General features: G+C 49.7%; 7 protein-coding genes across 7 annotated transcripts; 3 read left to right on the forward strand and 4 right to left on the reverse strand.

The window, feature by feature from the left end:
- Positions 1–215: 215 nt before the first annotated feature.
- N7481_008700 (fungal specific transcription factor domain-containing protein) lies at positions 216–2,090 on the reverse strand (the record flags this gene model as incomplete). Its single annotated transcript, XM_057267919.1, has 3 exons — positions 216–931; positions 984–2,020; positions 2,077–2,090. The coding sequence occupies 3 exons, from the start codon at positions 2,088–2,090 to the stop codon at positions 216–218; spliced, it is 1,767 nt and encodes a 588-aa protein (XP_057118596.1).
- Positions 2,091–2,991: 901 nt separating this feature from the next.
- On the forward strand, positions 2,992–4,493 carry N7481_008701 (uncharacterized protein; the record flags this gene model as incomplete). Its single annotated transcript, XM_057267920.1, has 5 exons — positions 2,992–3,026; positions 3,092–3,220; positions 3,276–3,585; positions 3,653–4,123; positions 4,188–4,493. 5 exons carry the CDS (start codon positions 2,992–2,994, stop codon positions 4,491–4,493), a joined length of 1,251 nt encoding a protein of 416 aa, XP_057118597.1.
- A 219-nt stretch (positions 4,494–4,712) lies between these two features.
- Positions 4,713–8,411, reverse strand: N7481_008702 (putative kinesin family protein (BimC); the record flags this gene model as incomplete). Its single annotated transcript, XM_057267921.1, has 3 exons — positions 4,713–5,672; positions 5,723–7,870; positions 7,932–8,411. 3 exons carry the CDS (start codon positions 8,409–8,411, stop codon positions 4,713–4,715), a joined length of 3,588 nt encoding a protein of 1,195 aa, XP_057118598.1.
- A 309-nt stretch (positions 8,412–8,720) lies between these two features.
- On the forward strand, positions 8,721–10,309 carry N7481_008703 (UPF0183 domain protein; the record flags this gene model as incomplete). The annotated part of the gene is made up of 3 exons (XM_057267922.1): positions 8,721–8,778; positions 8,839–9,258; positions 9,312–10,309. The coding sequence occupies 3 exons, from the start codon at positions 8,721–8,723 to the stop codon at positions 10,307–10,309; spliced, it is 1,476 nt and encodes a 491-aa protein (XP_057118599.1).
- Positions 10,310–10,589: 280 nt separating this feature from the next.
- On the forward strand, positions 10,590–13,580 carry N7481_008704 (isoleucine--tRNA ligase ISM1; the record flags this gene model as incomplete). Its single annotated transcript, XM_057267923.1, has 1 exon — positions 10,590–13,580. The coding sequence occupies one exon, from the start codon at positions 10,590–10,592 to the stop codon at positions 13,578–13,580; it is 2,991 nt and encodes a 996-aa protein (XP_057118600.1).
- A 1,022-nt stretch (positions 13,581–14,602) lies between these two features.
- N7481_008705 (opsin family protein) lies at positions 14,603–15,781 on the reverse strand (the record flags this gene model as incomplete). Its single annotated transcript, XM_057267924.1, has 5 exons — positions 14,603–14,684; positions 14,744–14,878; positions 14,935–15,422; positions 15,507–15,573; positions 15,636–15,781. The coding sequence occupies 5 exons, from the start codon at positions 15,779–15,781 to the stop codon at positions 14,603–14,605; spliced, it is 918 nt and encodes a 305-aa protein (XP_057118601.1).
- Positions 15,782–16,717: 936 nt separating this feature from the next.
- On the reverse strand, positions 16,718–17,117 carry N7481_008706 (uncharacterized protein; the record flags this gene model as incomplete). Its single annotated transcript, XM_057267925.1, has 2 exons — positions 16,718–16,886; positions 16,966–17,117. The coding sequence occupies 2 exons, from the start codon at positions 17,115–17,117 to the stop codon at positions 16,718–16,720; spliced, it is 321 nt and encodes a 106-aa protein (XP_057118602.1).
- Between the last annotated feature and the right edge of the window lie 211 nt (positions 17,118–17,328).

A 17,328-nucleotide genomic window follows, 5' to 3' on the forward strand; every position in this document is an offset into this window, starting at 1 on the left:
TACGACAACGGATCTGGCGCATATTCAAAGCATGGCGTTTTGTGTTTGGCGGAATTGTTTGCTTTTTGGACGGAAATACCATGGTCGGGAGTATCTAAGTTTGCTATCTCTGGAATTCCTCCACTATATTAAAAAATTTTCAAAAAAGATATATTTTATTGAAGTCATTCAAATGATCATTCAACAGCTGGTCGGAATCCGTGGCATGTTCAACGTCATATCAATGCATCGTAGCATCCAAGGGATTGCTCGCCCAAACAAGTTGGGAAGTTAACATCCAAGAAATTCTCGAAAAAGGTTTCGAAAGAACCCGACAGATCATGGTTTTCGAAAAGCTGGTCCAAATCAGAGGAGAATGGTGCTCCAGACAAGATGTCTTTGGGAGTATCAAGAATGCCCTGAGGCGTGTTGAGGTTGTCAAGTGTGTCGGAGTTGGGTTGTGTTTGTGGAGTGCCGTAATTGACATTCGAAAAATTCGTGCTCTGAATAAATGGAGGTCGTGTCCTCGGAGCTTCATCCAAAGCATCCCCATGTAATTGTGGTTCGGTTTGAGTCTGAAATACTGGTCGCTGGAAGCTTTCCAGTGCATGTTTGCCAAGGCGTACCATGACAGCTGCTAGCCACCAAGTGCTACAGAGTGATTTCAGACTCTGGTGAAACGTGAGAAGATTCTCCCGTGCCAGAATCCGATGGCCTTGGAGCTTTGCTCTTTGCAGCTGCCGATAGGTGATTGAAAAGGCGAGCGAAAGTGAATAAGCCGATACAGGCATTGGGGAAAACTCTTTGACATCCTTTCTTCGACAGATCGCCGCGAGAGCTAGGATTGCCTGGCTTTGGTGGATATTCGATAGTCGTGATGGCTGGCGGCCTTGAAGCTCGGTTGAGTATGTGCCAAGGATGATGGTAGCGTAGTGATACAGCTCAAGTGAATCTTTTCAATGATCGTTAGCGCGTTATTCAAACAAGACTGCAGGCATACTCACCAAGTAGTTGTGGCTCTATGTCCCACGCCTCGGAAGTTTCGATAAATTCTTCGAACGTATAAAGATCAGCAACCTGATCTCGAGCACCTTCCATTCTTGGTCTGTAAGTGCTGATAACGCGACCAAGTTGATCTGCAATGAGCAACCAGATGCGGAACTGTGGTTTGAACAGAGGAAGGACATCGGTCACCTTCTGGCCGTGGTCATAGTCATGGATCAAGACCGGCCTCCCATCCACGACAGAGTTCCACTTGTCAAGGCTCCATAAACACCAAAAGAGAGACTTTGCTTTCAAGGAAGATTCACTATCAGGGCCTCTTAGATGTAAGCCAATAGACTGGGCATGGTGTACAGCCTGAGCTAGGGAAAGAGAAGCATCTTCCGACCCATTAGGGCCCCACTCATGGAGTGACAAGATGGCAAGGATTCTAATAATGAGGACCCTATTTCCATCTCTTCTGTTGGGCATATTCTGCGGGATATCTTTCTGGAGTCGTGGACCGAATTCCTTCAGAGGCAATAACGTCGGATCCGATCCCAAGAAAAGAAAAGCTGCCGCAGCTCGATCCTTTGATGCGACAAGGCATATAGCCTGAAGAAGCGGTAGTGGTAGAGAATCATTGTTGAATTGATGGCGTGTGTCCTCCTCATCCACCAGAGGTAACAGCGGATATATGCGAGAAAAGAAGATTTCCACCAGGGCGACCTGGCATTCTTTCGGAGGCAAGAGTCCAGAGTATCCACTTCGCTGAGGGATATCTACCCTTCGGGGCTCCAGTTGTCTAGATGTGACATCCTCTTGGTATGATGTGACGCCTTCTTCATATGACCAGGCTCCTACACCTCCCTTGCATGATTGACTTCTAAGCAGTCTTGGTTGCGGAGGTTGCGGGTCGTTCTGCAACGCCACTAAGGGGCTGGTGTCGCACAAGAAGCGGGGAATATCCAACTCTTGCCTGATGCGATCACCAAGGGTCGTCGGTATGCCGGTGGCATCCTGAGGCCGTGACTCTTCAACTTGTCGGGATACCGATGAACTGCGTCCAGGTAGATGCTCTGACGTCGTCGGGGTCGTGTTTCGCAGAACATCTACAACTCCCGGTCCATTTGGCAGCTCTTGCGGTTTTGCCGGGAGTTCTTTGTCTAATCCAGCCAAGCTTCCATGGAAACACCGTTTCTATTGTGAGGTATTAGCACGTTCTGCCTCATCGCAGGCCCTCTCCACTCCGGTCTATACTTTTCTTTGACGGCACGGCGTGCATGCCCAACGGGGTCTTTTCACATTTTGGCCGTCTTGACCGACTAGGAATGTAAGTTCCATCGCATTATTGGTTACTTCAAGCCGATCGGAGGTCTCACGGTGGATTGTGGATGATTCAATATCCCACCTGGTGAGAGCGAGAGGGCGGAGATGGTGGCAAACAGGAAAGTCACCGCTTTGCGGCGTCTTTCCTAAAGAAGAAGCTCGCCCAGTTTGGCAGGTCGGCCAGCAGCCAAAATAAAATATTAGTACACAGTATTAGTCGGATTGCATGAAAGAGGAGGAGAATTTCTGAAAGAGAGCGTCGTGTATCTCATTACTTTTAAACCCTAGTTTACGATCAAGCGGTCTATATCAGATATTGTAAATTGGCCACTTCGAGTCGGTAAACAGGAATCTAGAAAATAAAAATCTTGCCACTATTTAACTTGAATCATACGGCTTCAATCAAGAACAAAAATTCCAAACCACTGCTTATTGTTACTAAATTATAACCAAGCGGCCAAGATGAAATCCACTGAGAAACTCCGAAGAACTTCCCTGACGAATCGACATGAGCTTAGTACTAGTACCCACCTGAGTAGGTTGTTAGTATGTTATCTCTGAATCTCTGATGTCACTTCCGACCCCGATTGGGAAGGCCTCCGAAGCCGACAAATACTAGTACGCTGTTATAAATAAGAGAAGGTGAAGAAACATTGTCAGAGTGACAGTTCGAGCTTAAAAACAATTGATGAACAGTCCAAAATGTTCAACCAAAGCAGCGAGACTTATGATCTGAAGTGCGATAAACCCATCTCTGCGATGTATAACCTTCTAGTTGACTAAACTCATATGGAACATCTAGACTCGACCAGGCATGCATTTTTCTCCAAGATAGAATCAAAACTTCCATCAATGGAACATTCCATGTCAACCTACCACACAAGAACTCCTTTAAGAGTATCCAAGTCAAGCTAGTGGGAATATTGAAAATGTGAGCCGCATATTTGAAACTTACCGCGTCTTCACTACTAACACTCATCGTATAGTCCACGAGATGACTACCTCATTCGCAACGACCGCCAACTCATAACATCCATCTCACATCAATCGATCGGCGCATCTAAAACTCTCAACTCTTTCCAACTCCCCGCGGGAAACTACGAATTCCCCTTCAACATCCCACTAGCTGGGAGAATCCTCGAGACCGTCACTGGTCAGCGCCACATGTACCACACCTATCACGTCCAAGCCATAGTCGAACGCCGCTTCAAAGCAGACTCAGTCGTCTCCCGACCAATTCGAGTCTACCGCTACCCTCACCTATCGACCGAGCCTCAGACAACATCAATACCTACGGTATGTTCGCCCTTCCACCAGAACACAAAGGTAAACTAGCAGTCTTAACGAAATTCAAACAAACCAGACAATCGAAAGACAATCCGGCCAAGAAATGCAATATTGTATCTCAATTCCAGAATCAAATATCCCCTTCGGAAGCAAATTTCAAGCGAAATGTTATTTCTCCCCTTTATCGAAGAATCTCAGCCTGAAGACGATCTCGGTGTCAGTCTTGGAAAAGCACAGTCTACAAATTGACGCAACAGCAGCGGAATCAGCAATGCACGGCATTCTTAAATTGAATTCGAATCGAACATCTACGATCTTTGAAGCCGAGCACGATTTTTCGAATCAAATACCCGACACTTCATTAATAGAGATTGACGGTGGAGATGGCGATATACCCTCTGCGGAGTGGCCTTTAAGTCTGCCAGTGCAATTACCTGAGAGTTTCGACTTTGCTTCACAATCTGTTTCAACTAGTATCATCCGCATATCCCATGAACTGGTCATACAGGCGCATTTCCAGAATACCGAGACAAACACACCGATTCTGGTGAGTGGTTACTCTTTCAAGAAACCTTTCACTATAGAACTAGGGGTTGACCAATCACATACAGATCCAGGAACGAATTCCTTTCTCGATTTACATGACACCCGCAGTCATTGGGGACGATGGAACAATCTATGGCCAAGATCTTGAATGCTTCCAGTCATATGAAAATGCGCCTCCAGCCTACGGTCGACATAAGTGTGATGCGATTCCGGTGGAATGGTTTGGCTATCTTAACCAGCTCAGCGCAGAAAGGGCACGAATGTCGAGTGAACAGTGCTTTCAGCCAGCCATCGGCAGTGTATCGTGTGTTCCAATTGCTGGTGTATCTTTGGAGACCGAACCACCTGCTTACCAGTTTTGTTCTACTTGAATTGTCGGAAGCTTCGATAGTAAAATGAATCATGTATTATTATGAAGTAATCCTATCTACCATAGGCCTCGTCAGAAACACAATTTTCTCAACCCGAACTCCGGTCCAAAGAAATCCCATCCAAACGATTAGGGTATCAAGATGTCACACGAATGGAAACAAAGAAAATAAAAGTAGTGAATGCAATAAATGCAAGGAATGCAAGGGGTATAGACTGCTCTAGTGGGAGCCGTTTCTGTAGTTTCTGCGACCAGCAATACCAGATGGAGGCACGTTCTCACGGCCTTCCATCATGCCGGCCATCTTCTTGGTGAGCATTTTGTGCGGGAGTTTGTTCTCGACGACGGTGCTTGTGGCGTTGGAGGTTGAGCGGCGTTTCTTGAGGGGTGGTTCCGAGTCGTCCTTTTCAGGTGTCTGGTCTAGATCCGCCGAAGCGATTTGGGCGGGGGTTTCGGTTTTCGCTGACGTATTGACTTGTTCGTCACACCCGAGTGGTTTGGCGACGTTTATATCGACTTCCCTAAGGCCAATGTTGGAAGGTGTGCTGAGTGATGATGGAGGAGGGTGGGTCCCTACCTCTTCCGACGCATCGCTATAGACATAGGAGCGTTTTATCGGCGATGACACAGGCGAGCCGGATGCGGGGTTTGGTTGGTCATCTCCATCGAAAGGAAGGGCGGTAAATTGTTTAGAGGTGCGATGGCGAGAACGAAGACCGTCGTGTGACTCCGTGCTTGGCAATTCCGAGGGGTAGTCATAACGACGCTTCTGAGGAGTCGCGCCGGTGGGTAAGTACTCTTTCATGAGATGGCTGTTCACATTCTCCCGCAGTTCGGCAAGAGGTTGACGGACATGCTCTTGCAGAGGAAGGGCCGATTGTTGGAGGTCCTCTGCGTGTACATCCATGTCCTCTTGCAGTTGCTCGACATTCTCGTTAAGGCCGTTGAGCTGACCGTCAACAGCCGAACGCATTTTGCGGGCGTTATTTGCCATTGAGTCCAGGCTACCCAGCTGTGCTTCGTGGAAGCGGCCATTGTGAGACCGAGCTTTCGCAACAAAGTCATCGAGGGCTTCCATTTGCGTGCTCATGTCGCTCATCTGAGCATCCACAATCCGAACAGTCTCTTGATGCACGGACTCGGTAGCCCGCTGAATCGAGGCGTTGCGTTGGTCGAATGCCTGCTGTGGTTAGAACGCGTTCGGGATATTGCCAGTGTAGATTCTCTTACCTCCCAGTCATTTTGCATCTTTGTCTTAATGTCATCGCGGGATGCATTGACGTCCTTCGCAAACTGCTCCTCCTTAAAGATCCACTCGTCGACACTGCGATCATAATGTGCCGTGGCTTGCTCAAGCGAATCCCCTGAGGCTGACAAATCGGTTCGCACGGTGTCGAATTTGCCCTTGAGGCGATTGGTTTGTTTTTGGCTAGACTCTTCCAACAGGTTCCGAATCTGGGACATCATGGCATCGCGCTCAGCTTGCGCGGTTGCATGCTCCTCCTCAATAGCCTGGGTCAGGTTAGACGAAGCCTTGCGGTTGGCCTCGACGGATTGGCGGTTGGCCTCCTGGACCTCGAGACGGAGGCGGTTTATCTCGGACTTTTGCTGGTCGATATGGGAGGTCATGTGTTCAAACATGCTCTTTAGGTCTTTCCCAAGCACGCTATAGGACGAATGAAGCTCCGAATGGAATTCTCCGAACTCGCCGATGACTTCTTTCGAGATCCTACCGGCCGCAGCAGAAAGACCACTGAGGCCTTCGCCAACCTTCGTCTTCACGTCCTCGCGGAGAACCTTGATCTCCTCGAGAACCTCATTCATTTCATCGTGTGCACTGGATGTTTGATTCTTGGCCTGGGATTCAACCTTTTCAAGAGAGGCGCCAAACTCCTGCAGCTGAGAGCGGGTTGATTGAACACTGTTCAGTTCGTCGCCGACAAATTGGTGGATTCTAATTGACATATTGTCCAATAGCTCGGCATGGCGTGACTGGAAATCCTCCAGGCGTGTGTCGATGTGCTGGGTAACAGTGGAAAGCTCGCCGGTGGAAGCCTGCCAGATTTGACGGTTATCGGTCTCCAGGTTGTCCTTGCGGTCGAGCTTCGCGTGAAGTCCGTCGACATCTGCCACGGTGTGGTCAAGAGTTGTCAGAATTTCGGCACCGATTTCGCGGAGCCGACTCTCGGTTTCCTCGTGAGCCTTGCGCACGGCTGTCTCCTCATCCAGCTTCTCCGATGTATCTTTGAGGGTGCCCTCGGTATGTTCCAGGTTAGCTCGTGTGCTACTCAGTTTACCAAGGGTTTGCTCGTTATCCGCCTTCAAGTTGTTGAAGTTGCTAGTCAAGGCAAACAACTCTTGGACTTTGTGGCGGAGGCTGGATTCCATCGACTCGATCTTGGCACGCTGTTCTTCATTGACAATTCGGCGTGATTCAATCTCTGTTCTCATCTCCTCGTATGAATCTGGTGTCATATACACACCATTTCGGTGACGTGTAGCGATAAGCTCACTCTTGAGCTTCTGAATTTCCAGGCCGATGTCCCGAAGAAGTTTGTTCTTTGAGATGATCGAGTTGATCTGGGGTTTGTTGCGAATGTTCTTAGCACGGAATGCATAGTCCAAAGTTGATATGGTTTCCTCCAAATTGCTCCTCGAGGGTGAGACAGTAGCAATGATACATGTCTTCGTCTGACCACCAAGTGAGTCTTGCAATAGGCGGGTCAACTTGGACTCGCGGTAGGGGATGTGAGAGCCCTTATCGACCAGGGCATTGATTACTCGTCCCAACGTCAACAAACTCTTGTTGATCAACCCAGCCTCGACGGCACGCTTGTTCTCGGCACCGCTTCGTCCAATGTTCTCGCTACCAGCCAAATCCACCAAGTTGAGCTTGCCAGAGCTGATGTAATCCTCGCCGGAGTCTGTCGTACGTTTTGTCATGACTGTGATTGTGAAGACAGTGTGACTGCGGGAGCTGAGGTCGTTGCATTTAGTCGCGGCCACTTGACGCTTGTGGCTGCCCATCTGCAAAAGTTTGATACCGTTTGAGGCCGAGTCAATATAACTCTCTTCCATTCCCTGAACCACGGTCGCAGAATGGCCCTTCTTCTCATTCTCAAAAATCTTTAATTTCGTGTTCTCTTCGGCGGATAGAAGATCGCGCAGCTCCTCGTTGTATAATTCGATGAAAGAGCACTTGACCATGCTCTCAGTTCCCTCCAGCTTGTTAAATAGGGAGTAGAGGGTTCGAGGGATGATGCCTGCATCATCAGATAAAATTCCCAGGGTATCGGTCATGTCGCCGGACATGGTATATGTCTTTCCTGTTCCTGTTTGTCCGTATGCGAAGATGGTACAGTTGAAGCCGGTGAGCATCTGTAGATGGAGTTAGCAAGCAACTCATGCGCCGGCCGGGTTATAGTGGATCATTCCATACCTCGTGAACAATAGGAAGTACAGTGTCCTCGAAGACTCTTGTTTGATCAGCGGCGGGTGAAAACACTTTGTCGAAAGCATATGCCTTGTTGGATAGCGCATTTGGTCCCATCGAAAGCTCCACCGTTTTACCATTAATACCTTCGGGGGTCGACAGGACGACGCCGCTGTTTTCCTTGACTTCGCGCTCATTGCGACCGCGGCAACGTACCACCACATGAATGCTGGTATCTTCATTGATCTCGCGCTCATAATCCCTTTCTTTCCTCTTTCCGGCGGCGGCGTTTATTGATTGATCCGGGGTCGGTTTTGTTGTTCTTGTGCCGGTTGTCGCAGCGGCAGCAGCAGCGGCAGCCTTTGTTGATACGGCGGGTGAGGCATGTCGCTCTGGAACTGCAGAACCAGCTCGCCGAGTAGTAGGTTGTCGCAGATTCGACCTTCTTGCGGGAATCGCAGAGGTAGGCCGAGCTGGGCCGACCATAGTGAAGAGAAGTGAACTGCAAGGTGATGTGGAAGGGTGATGTTCAAAGTAAGTGTAAGCATGTGCTCAATGCAGGTGGAAGTTGCTCGGGTGGATCCTTTCGGGCAAAACATAAACAAATGCCACGTGACCAGGTCACAACCCCCACTCATGTGATATGGGTCACATGATCTTATCCGTCATGCCCCAACCTTCCCCTCTTCACTTTCATTCACCCTCACATCCAGACTCATTCATATCTGCTCTTGTTACTCTCTCGGCTCTTTGATTCTGCCGGATGGTCATTCTTGTGGTATACAACCTGGCACCATGACCGCCAAATCGGCGCCGGTTCATATCTTCCCCGGCAAAGGCCTGGGCTTTATCAGTATGTCTGATGATCTACATCTAGATGCGGGGAGAGTGTCAAGCTTACTTACATTCACAGCTCTCGGCGCTTCTCTACACAACGTTTTGACTCGAGTCAAGTCACATCCTCAGATATATCCCGCGATCGATCTTGCCTATTCTTCCAACGATCCTTTGCGCAACCCTGTTGTTCTCCAGTTACCCTCAAATGGGCTCCGCCTACGGTTCGACGGCCCGGACCAACGTCTGCGCCTGATCGAAGTACTAGATTTCTCTCGCGTGGACCTTGTATACAAGAATCAAGATGTCTTGAAAGGTGGCAAGACAACGGAGCAGCCGACATCTTCTCAAGGGCCTAGCTTCCGTCATGTCTACAACCGACTCTTCGGTCCATCGTATCCCGGTGAATATATATCTCCGCCGGATCAGTCACCATACGGCACCTATGTGCTCTCATACCCCGGGGTTGCTTTTTCCTTCCCCTGCAACACTCCGCCTGGTCGGAGCAATGCGATTTCGTAGCACTTCTATCTTCCTCTGCTGCTCAGCCAGCAACCTCCATGTCCATTTTCCAAGGGTCCTCATGGCCCGAGGTCCGTGCGAATCTCTTCACCCAGCAGCCTCAATACCCCCGCGCATCGGCAGTAGTCAGCAAGACCCGTGACTCCTTTGCCGACGAGGTTGAAGAGTTTCATATTCTCGGCGCTGGAAAGTTGGAAGCATCCCGGCGAACGGGTCCCCCGGTTCCCATCATCCTTGGAGAGACCAGTCCACAGGATTTGATCGCGGAATTCGGGCCTCCCGATGCGATATATCGTAAACATGACCGCCGCATTTCTATTCACCGCGCAAATGGTACCGGTGGTGCAGATCCGTTGAATCCGAATCTATCGCCAGGAAGAGGCATGGATTTACCCGATACTGATCATTCTTCCACTAATAGTATCACTGATGATTCCGATGAAGAGACATCCGCAGGACAAGTCAGCGATCCAGGATCCTTACCAGCCGAAAGCTTCTTCAATTATTTTCATCATGGATTTGATGCATTCATCTCACACCCGTCTACACCAGGCCCTGCGTTCCCTGCGTCCGGTATGCCAGACCCGACCGCCCCAGCACTTCCGTCGACTCAGTTGGCCGTGACCAAGATCATCCTACATGGCAATGTTCCGGGGTCATATCCGTTCAACCGCCACCGCCGAAGCCGCTGGACTATTCATCTGGATCAAGCCAGCGAAGGGTTAAACGCTGAGTCGCCTTACGATGAGATCTCGGAGCGGCTACGTGGGGTATGGAAAGGGTCCTATTCTAGCCCTGGAGAGGAGCGCGCTACACAGCGCCCGATGGTTTTGAATCGCGGCTGGGGTGACAGTCCCGAGAGCAGTGTTGAATTTCTCGGAGGTTGGGAGGAGACCACGGCCAAAGGACAACGCTCCGGTGCAGATGGACATGACGGTGGGTTGGGTAACACGGAACTCTTTGGATTCCCGGGACTCTTATTCGAAGTCTTGAAGAACGGTGCTGTCAGCTCTCTGACCGTCTACTGATAGGGATTGGAATATCCTCGAGGCATGCGATACGACGTGATGACTGGTTTTTTTTTTTGGGCGCTTGGAATGCCTTTTTGTACACATTTTGCGCTGCATTGTAATATGGTATTTAGATTTCATAATATCTCGTATTATTACCAATTTTTATACTATATTGACTGTAAGATTTGTTCCCGTCGGTAACTTGCGGACACCCGCCTTTCTCGGCCGCGCGATAATCTTCCCAACTTCAACTTCAACTTCACTCCTCAAACCTCCGAGAGGATATGCAGGGAGGATGCAACAACCAGGGCGAGCGCTCCCTCGATCCTGGACTTCGACACTAAAACTCCCCAAATCAAGTTTCCCTCCACGCGTGTCACCAGCCGACCGAACAAAATATCTGAAACGATGCACCGATGAGCTCTACGCCTGGCAGCGTCGCGAACGGCCTGCGACTAAACCTTTCGTCCTCCACGATGGCCCGCCCTACGCGAACGGCGAATTACATGTCGGACATGCGTTGAACAAAATCACAAAGGATATTATCAACCGGGTGCAATTGAGCCGGGGCAAGCAAGTCCGCTATGTCCCCGGATGGGATTGTCATGGATTGCCAATTGAACTCAAGGCGCTACAAGGCCTGCGCAATACCGATGTTCTGGATAAATCGGTCAGCGCTGCCGTGATCCGCAAAGCTGCCAGGCAGCTTGCGCGACAGACGGTGAAGGAGCAAATGAAAGGGTTCAAAGGATTCGGCGTCATGGCGGATTGGGAGAACCACTGGAAGACAATGGACCACAACTTCGAGATGCGCCAGCTAGGAATTTTCCGCGAAATGGTCGATCATGGACTCATCTACCGGAAGTTCAAGCCCGTTTATTGGTCGCCGTCAACTGGAACCGCGCTCGCGGAAGCGGAGCTTGAATACAAGGATGATCACATTTCGACTGCGGCTTTGATCAAATTCCCGCTTGAAAATATCCCTCAACACCTCGCCAATGATCCTCTTCTAGCAAATAAGGAGGTCAGCGCTGTTATCTGGACCACTACCCCATGGACATTGCCTGCCAATGCTGCAATTGCGGTTAGCGAAGAGCTACACTATGCGATTGTCGAGTCGGAGCAACACGGTCGTCTGCTTATCGCTCAGTCCCGTATCGATTACATGGAAAAGATGCTGAAGGAAGACTTGTCCGTCATTATCCCTGACATTCTTGGATCCGAACTGGGCGAAAAGGCCACCTACCGACCTCTTTGCAAGGGCCCCGAGGCGGAAGCGCAGCCGATCATCGCCGCTGACTTCGTGACCGCTGATTCTGGATCTGGATTGGTTCACTGCGCCCCTGGACATGGTATGGATGACTATGAAGCATGCTTGGCCCGTGGAATCGAGGTGTTCGCACCCGTGAACGACGAGGGAAGATTTACAGACAAGGCTATGCCGCATGATCCTTCTCGTTTGAGTGGCAAGCCCGTCCTCGGCGAGGGTAATGATGCAGTCTTAGAATTTGCAAAGGAACGTAACCAACTTCTTGCTCAACACAAATACGAGCACAAATATCCCTACGACTGGCGATCCAAGCAACCGATCATCATCCGGGCGACTGAACAGTGGTTTGCCGATGTGGCAGACATCCGTAAGAACGCGCTGCAATCGCTGGAAGATGTCCGATTTGTTCCTGAGACTGGCAAGACCCGACTCCAAAACTTCATCAAGAACCGCAGCGAATGGTGTATCTCGCGCCAACGTTCCTGGGGTGTCCCCATTCCCGCTCTTTACCACCGTGCCACCGGCGAGGCTGTTCTCACCAAGGAAAGCGTGTCGCATATTATGGACACCATTAAGGAGCGCGGTATCGATGCCTGGTGGACAGACAGCGCTGATGACCTCGCTTGGGTTTTACCATCGCTACGTGATGACTCTACTGGTTACCGCCGTGGAACAGACACGATGGATGTCTGGTTTGACAGCGGTACTAGCTGGGCAGAGATTGATGTGCCCACGGAAGGCCGAAGCCACCCTGCAGATGTTTACCTCGAGGGAAGCGATCAACATCGTGGCTGGTTCCAGTCGGGTCTTCTTACCTACACTGCGCACCAGCTCGCCTCCGGCAAGACTGATACCCGTGCCCCTTTCCGTAATCTGATCACTCATGGTTTCACTCTGGACGAGGCTGGTCGTAAGATGAGCAAGTCCATCGGCAACACCATCGCCCCACAGACCATTATGGACGGTACCTTATTGCCCCCTCTGAAGCCCCGAAAGGGCAAGGGCAAGAAGCAGGCCGAAAACCAAGAACCTTCCTTCGACGCTCTAGGCCCTGATGCGCTTCGGTTGTGGGCTGCGGGTAGCGACTACACCCACGATGTCGTTATTGGGAAGCAGGTCCTGCAAGGCGTTCATACCAGTCTGCACAAGTTCCGGGTGACCTTCAAGCTGCTGCTGGGCGCTCTTGGTGACTTCTCACCGAAGAATGCCGTGGCGTACGACCAGCTGCAGCAGGTTGACCGCATTGCCTTGAAGCACCTCTCCGACATGATTGTCGCTTCTCAGAAGTCCTACGACAACTTCGAGTTCTACAAATCTGTCAACATCCTCAACCGCTGGGCTAACCTTGAATTTTCAGCCTTTTACATGGAAGCCATCAAGGACCGCTTGTACACCCTTGGCGAGAACAGTGCCAGCCGCCGTGCCGCCCAGACAACCCTGTTCTACATCTTCACCCATCTCCAAGAAGTACTCGGCCCCATCACCCCGATCCTTGTCGAGGAGACCTGGGAACACACCCCGGAAGCCATCAAGTCACACATCGGTCACCCCTTACAGCGCCTCGCCGCCAGCCCTCCAGCGGAATGGCAGGATGCTTCACTGGACACCAATTACCAGGAGATCGTCGCCGTCCACTCAGTGATCAAGAACCTGCAGGAACAAGCCCGCAGCAAGAAGCAGCTAGGCTCCTCTCTGCAATCCTTTGTGCACATCTCCCTACCCGGTGACGAAACCTCTATTTTCCACCGCCACCTTTCTGAACTTCCAGACCTCTTCGTCGTGTCCTCCGTCACGATCGGCAAATCTGGCGAGTCCATTTCCGGAAACATTGCCAACGCAGAGTGGAAGTATGAAGACGAGTGCGAACTTCCGAGTGGCGAGAAGGGAACTGTGCACGTCTATTCCCCTCAGGCGTCGAAGTGCCCGCGATGCTGGCGGTATGCCGTCCCTGAGATTGATGCGACAGACGCGATCTGTGGTCGCTGCGAGTCTGTCGTGGCTGAGCTGGAGGCGTGATTTCCTCCAGAAATGCCTTTGTAATTATATGCATATACCATAGAACTGTTCAAACCAACACACCCCATTCTGGTGAAGCATCTCAATCAAAATGTATTTTTATTGGCAATGCCATCCTACTTTGTCCTATTACTAGTAGTAGTAATGTCGACTAATGTGCAACCTTGCCATCCACCTGGGCGTCACAGATAGTACTAGGTCCGCAGATACTCTGCGAGAGCCATAATTGCCATCGCCTGACCATATGGCATAGATATAATCGGAATATCCTATAGAACTGCAAATCATGACCCATAGGCGTGCCGTAACTAGTAGTATTCCGAAGTTCACCCCATTCATCCTCATCTCCCAGAACAGACTGGACAGCCCGAAGTCCAACATCTGGATATTCCGCCCCAAGATAATGTCCTCGCACAGACTGCAAACTACCATACACATTACTTAGCTTATACTAGTATTATACTTATAGGCAAAAGGGTGAGATCATCTATTCCCTACTACTGGTAAGAGGGGACATGGGCATCGTGGCTCTTAAGGCATCCATCGATCAGAATACGGTATTCTACTATGCAGGTAACTTGTAGGTTTATGCTGTAATGCCCGCTTAAAATAAGGTAGGAGATTGCAGAAGGATTAAATGTATTGACATCGTGAGTAGCTCGAAATGCTTGGATGACGTCAGTCCTTGAGTGCTAAGAGCAACTTGAACGTATTACTACATTCACGAATTCGAGGACTCGGAGTTATGCTGGTTGAGAGAAGTATTGAATGGGTTCAGTTCATTCGATAGGTAATTTAACTAAATTAAAAACAACAATTTGAAGTCTGGCGTATCTCATCAAAAACTCATGATGCACTTATCAACTTAACCCTTTCATCCAAACAAAAGAAAAAAGACACCGAAAACCTACATCTGCAGATTTGCATTTGGCGATACCTCCATGGCCAAAAATGGCTCCTTTCAAATCAAGACACACATCCGTCCTAAAATAAGTCTGGGAGCTTGTCGAACCTAGGGTACTTTAAGCACCCTCCTCGTCCTCTGGAAGACGAATGGCGCCCTCAGTGACACCGTGGGCCCAGAAGCCATTGACGTGGATGGTACTGGAGCCGTTAGTAAGAAGGAGTCGCCATGGAGCTCAAAATCAAATCAAATCACTTACATGGCGGTGGCGTTGTCATGTGCCAAGAGAAGCCAGTAGCCGACGATTCCTTGGGTCAGAATATCGTGAATAGCGAAGACGACGGTCTCAGCATCGACGCTCAGCTTGAGAGCCAGAGGACCAGCTCCAAGTACACTAAAATAGTCAGCATTAGAGACGTCCACATGAACACACAGCAAGAGGGTACGTACATCGGGTACAAGGCAAACACGACAAAGGTTAAGCCAGAAATAGCCCCGAAAAAGCGTCGAACCTGGTCATCCTTATTCTGACTAGCACGGTGGGCATGGAATCCGCCGAAGTGCAGGACAGTGATGTATGACAGGCAGCTGATGGTCAACCACGCCCAACGGGCCCGGGTATGACCATCGTATGTACCGAGCAATCCCGCGGCCAACATGACCCAGTTCGCCGCAATGGCGGAGACCAAGTGAGCGCCGGGTAGACCGCTCACGAGAGCAAAGTTGGTGAGGATGAGCGGAGTGGAGAGGGCCCAGTTCACGTAGCGCAGCCATGGGATGGCGCGGTAGAGGTCGTCCTGTGTGTTGGGGACATGTTTGTGGTGGTTCTCGATGGGGGACCAGGCATGATTGAAACCTTGGCCGGTTGCGAGGGCGAGATAGGTGATGAAGGAGATGGTTGTGACAAAGGCAGACAATGTGTGGAAGACACGCTTGGACTAGAGTAGCAAAGAAGAAAGTGTGGGGTTAGCGCCGGGGTCTATCTTTTGACGGGTGGGGATGCGGAGGAGATCTGATCTTACCAGCGGGGCCCGGGCGGCGAGGGTGTAGAAGACCACGGAAGAGATTCCCATCAACACAGTGACGACCCTAGAATGTACATGGTAAGCTGGAGTCCGATTAGAGGTATAATTTGGCAGGAGAATCAATACCAGAGAGTGCGGTGTCCGGTGGCGTGAAGCTCCTGGTAAACCTGGCCTACACCCGGGATCACCGTGGGGATAGGGTCGATGGAGTGGGTGGGATGGGCATGCTCCACCTTGGTGGGAAAAACGTCAAAGTCCGAGGGGACGATCATGATGAAGATGGATGGGAAAATGGGGAGGATGAGAGAAGGGAAGATGATGAGGAAAAAAGAAGAAGAAGAAGTAGAAGTAGAAGTTAATGGGTGAATGGCAAACTGGGAAGGAGCGGAGGGCAAAGCAAAGCAAAGCAGGATTCGGTGGAGGCGGGTAGCTCCTGCGTTGTAATGCGTCATTGCCACCAGTATTACTGTATACAGTATACACTATAGTGTATTTAATTAATATATTAAATTATATTAAAATACATTACAATACATTATAATACGGTATTTAGTGAGGGTATTCAGTATCGTACAAGGGGGGCTTATGCAGATCCTGTTACTGGTATGACCAATCTCTATGCACTGCAGCTGCACATTGTATGTATGAATATTCTAGTATATTGATCGACAGGAGGCTTGCGATCTGTCGAGCTGAAATAATCTAGACTTGCAGACACAGGCTACTCGAGACTGCCCCTATATCACAGGGCTCTCTGATGATTGTGAGGAGCTCAGGTACTCACAGAGATCAGGATACGGCGTAGCGTAGCAAGCAAACAAAATAGTAGCGTTCGACAAACGTAATAGTAGGATGGAAGGCTAGATACACAGGTGTATGGCGTGGATGCCTAGAGTGGTGCCGTAGGCATGAGGCACCCACGAATGGTAACAACCCCATTTCGTTACTACAATGATCTCCGTCTTAGAGTATGCATATACCATCACGCAAGAGGAAACCTACTGTACTCCATATTCTCTAATTTACGCGCTAGATGGATACAATCTCACTAATATTCTTGCAGGCCTTGTTTTACTCAGATGCAAGTATCGAGGTACTAATACATAGGTATACATATGTGGAAAGTATTCTGCTATGTCCATTGCTTACATATGCAGTAGTACTAGTATAATCGTCAACCCCACGCTTAACAGGCTACCATATACATTTTATGCGCGCTCCATTTTCTGCACGCTGTCCCCTGGCGACTTGACCTTTTCCTTATTGGGCCCATGGTGGTTTTGTGTTTCTTCTCCGGCTGCGGCTTGGGCACTCGCATTGCCGCGATGCCAGAGATAATACATTAAGCCAGCCCCCGTACCCACGATCACCCAAATTCTAGAACGAATAATGATTAGCAACGTCTTTAAGAATCAAAAAGCACACTTCAATTTAGTGTTACTAGTCTTGGACTTACCGCTTAGGGTACCCGCTATATTCAACGGGCTCACCAGTCGTGGTTGAAACATTTCTGCCTCTAGATGAGAGAGGAAATTGCACCCGCCGGGAGTTTAATTGGATGAAAGAGGGCCCAAAGACCTTCTTTGAAGAATGAAGAATCGAATTCATGTTTTCTCGGAATATATCCCTTGATGAATTGGTTGCAGGAGAGGGTCCTACCCTGAGACCGTTTGGAAAGGTTTATATGCAGGCTTCGATTTGTTACATCATTGGCTGGCCTAGTAAGGGATTTTCAGCTTGAATCATTTTTTTCTAGCACAATCAAGGACTGCACAAACACAATGACAAGCATTCAAAACTTTGATCACCCTGCAACTTG

This window comes from Penicillium waksmanii (assembly GCF_028829765.1).
Source record: "Penicillium waksmanii strain IBT 27052 chromosome Unknown utg000008l:1.0-5622682.0:1.0-5626561.0, whole genome shotgun sequence".
In the NCBI taxonomy this organism is placed as follows: Eukaryota; Fungi; Ascomycota; class Eurotiomycetes; order Eurotiales; family Aspergillaceae; genus Penicillium; species Penicillium waksmanii.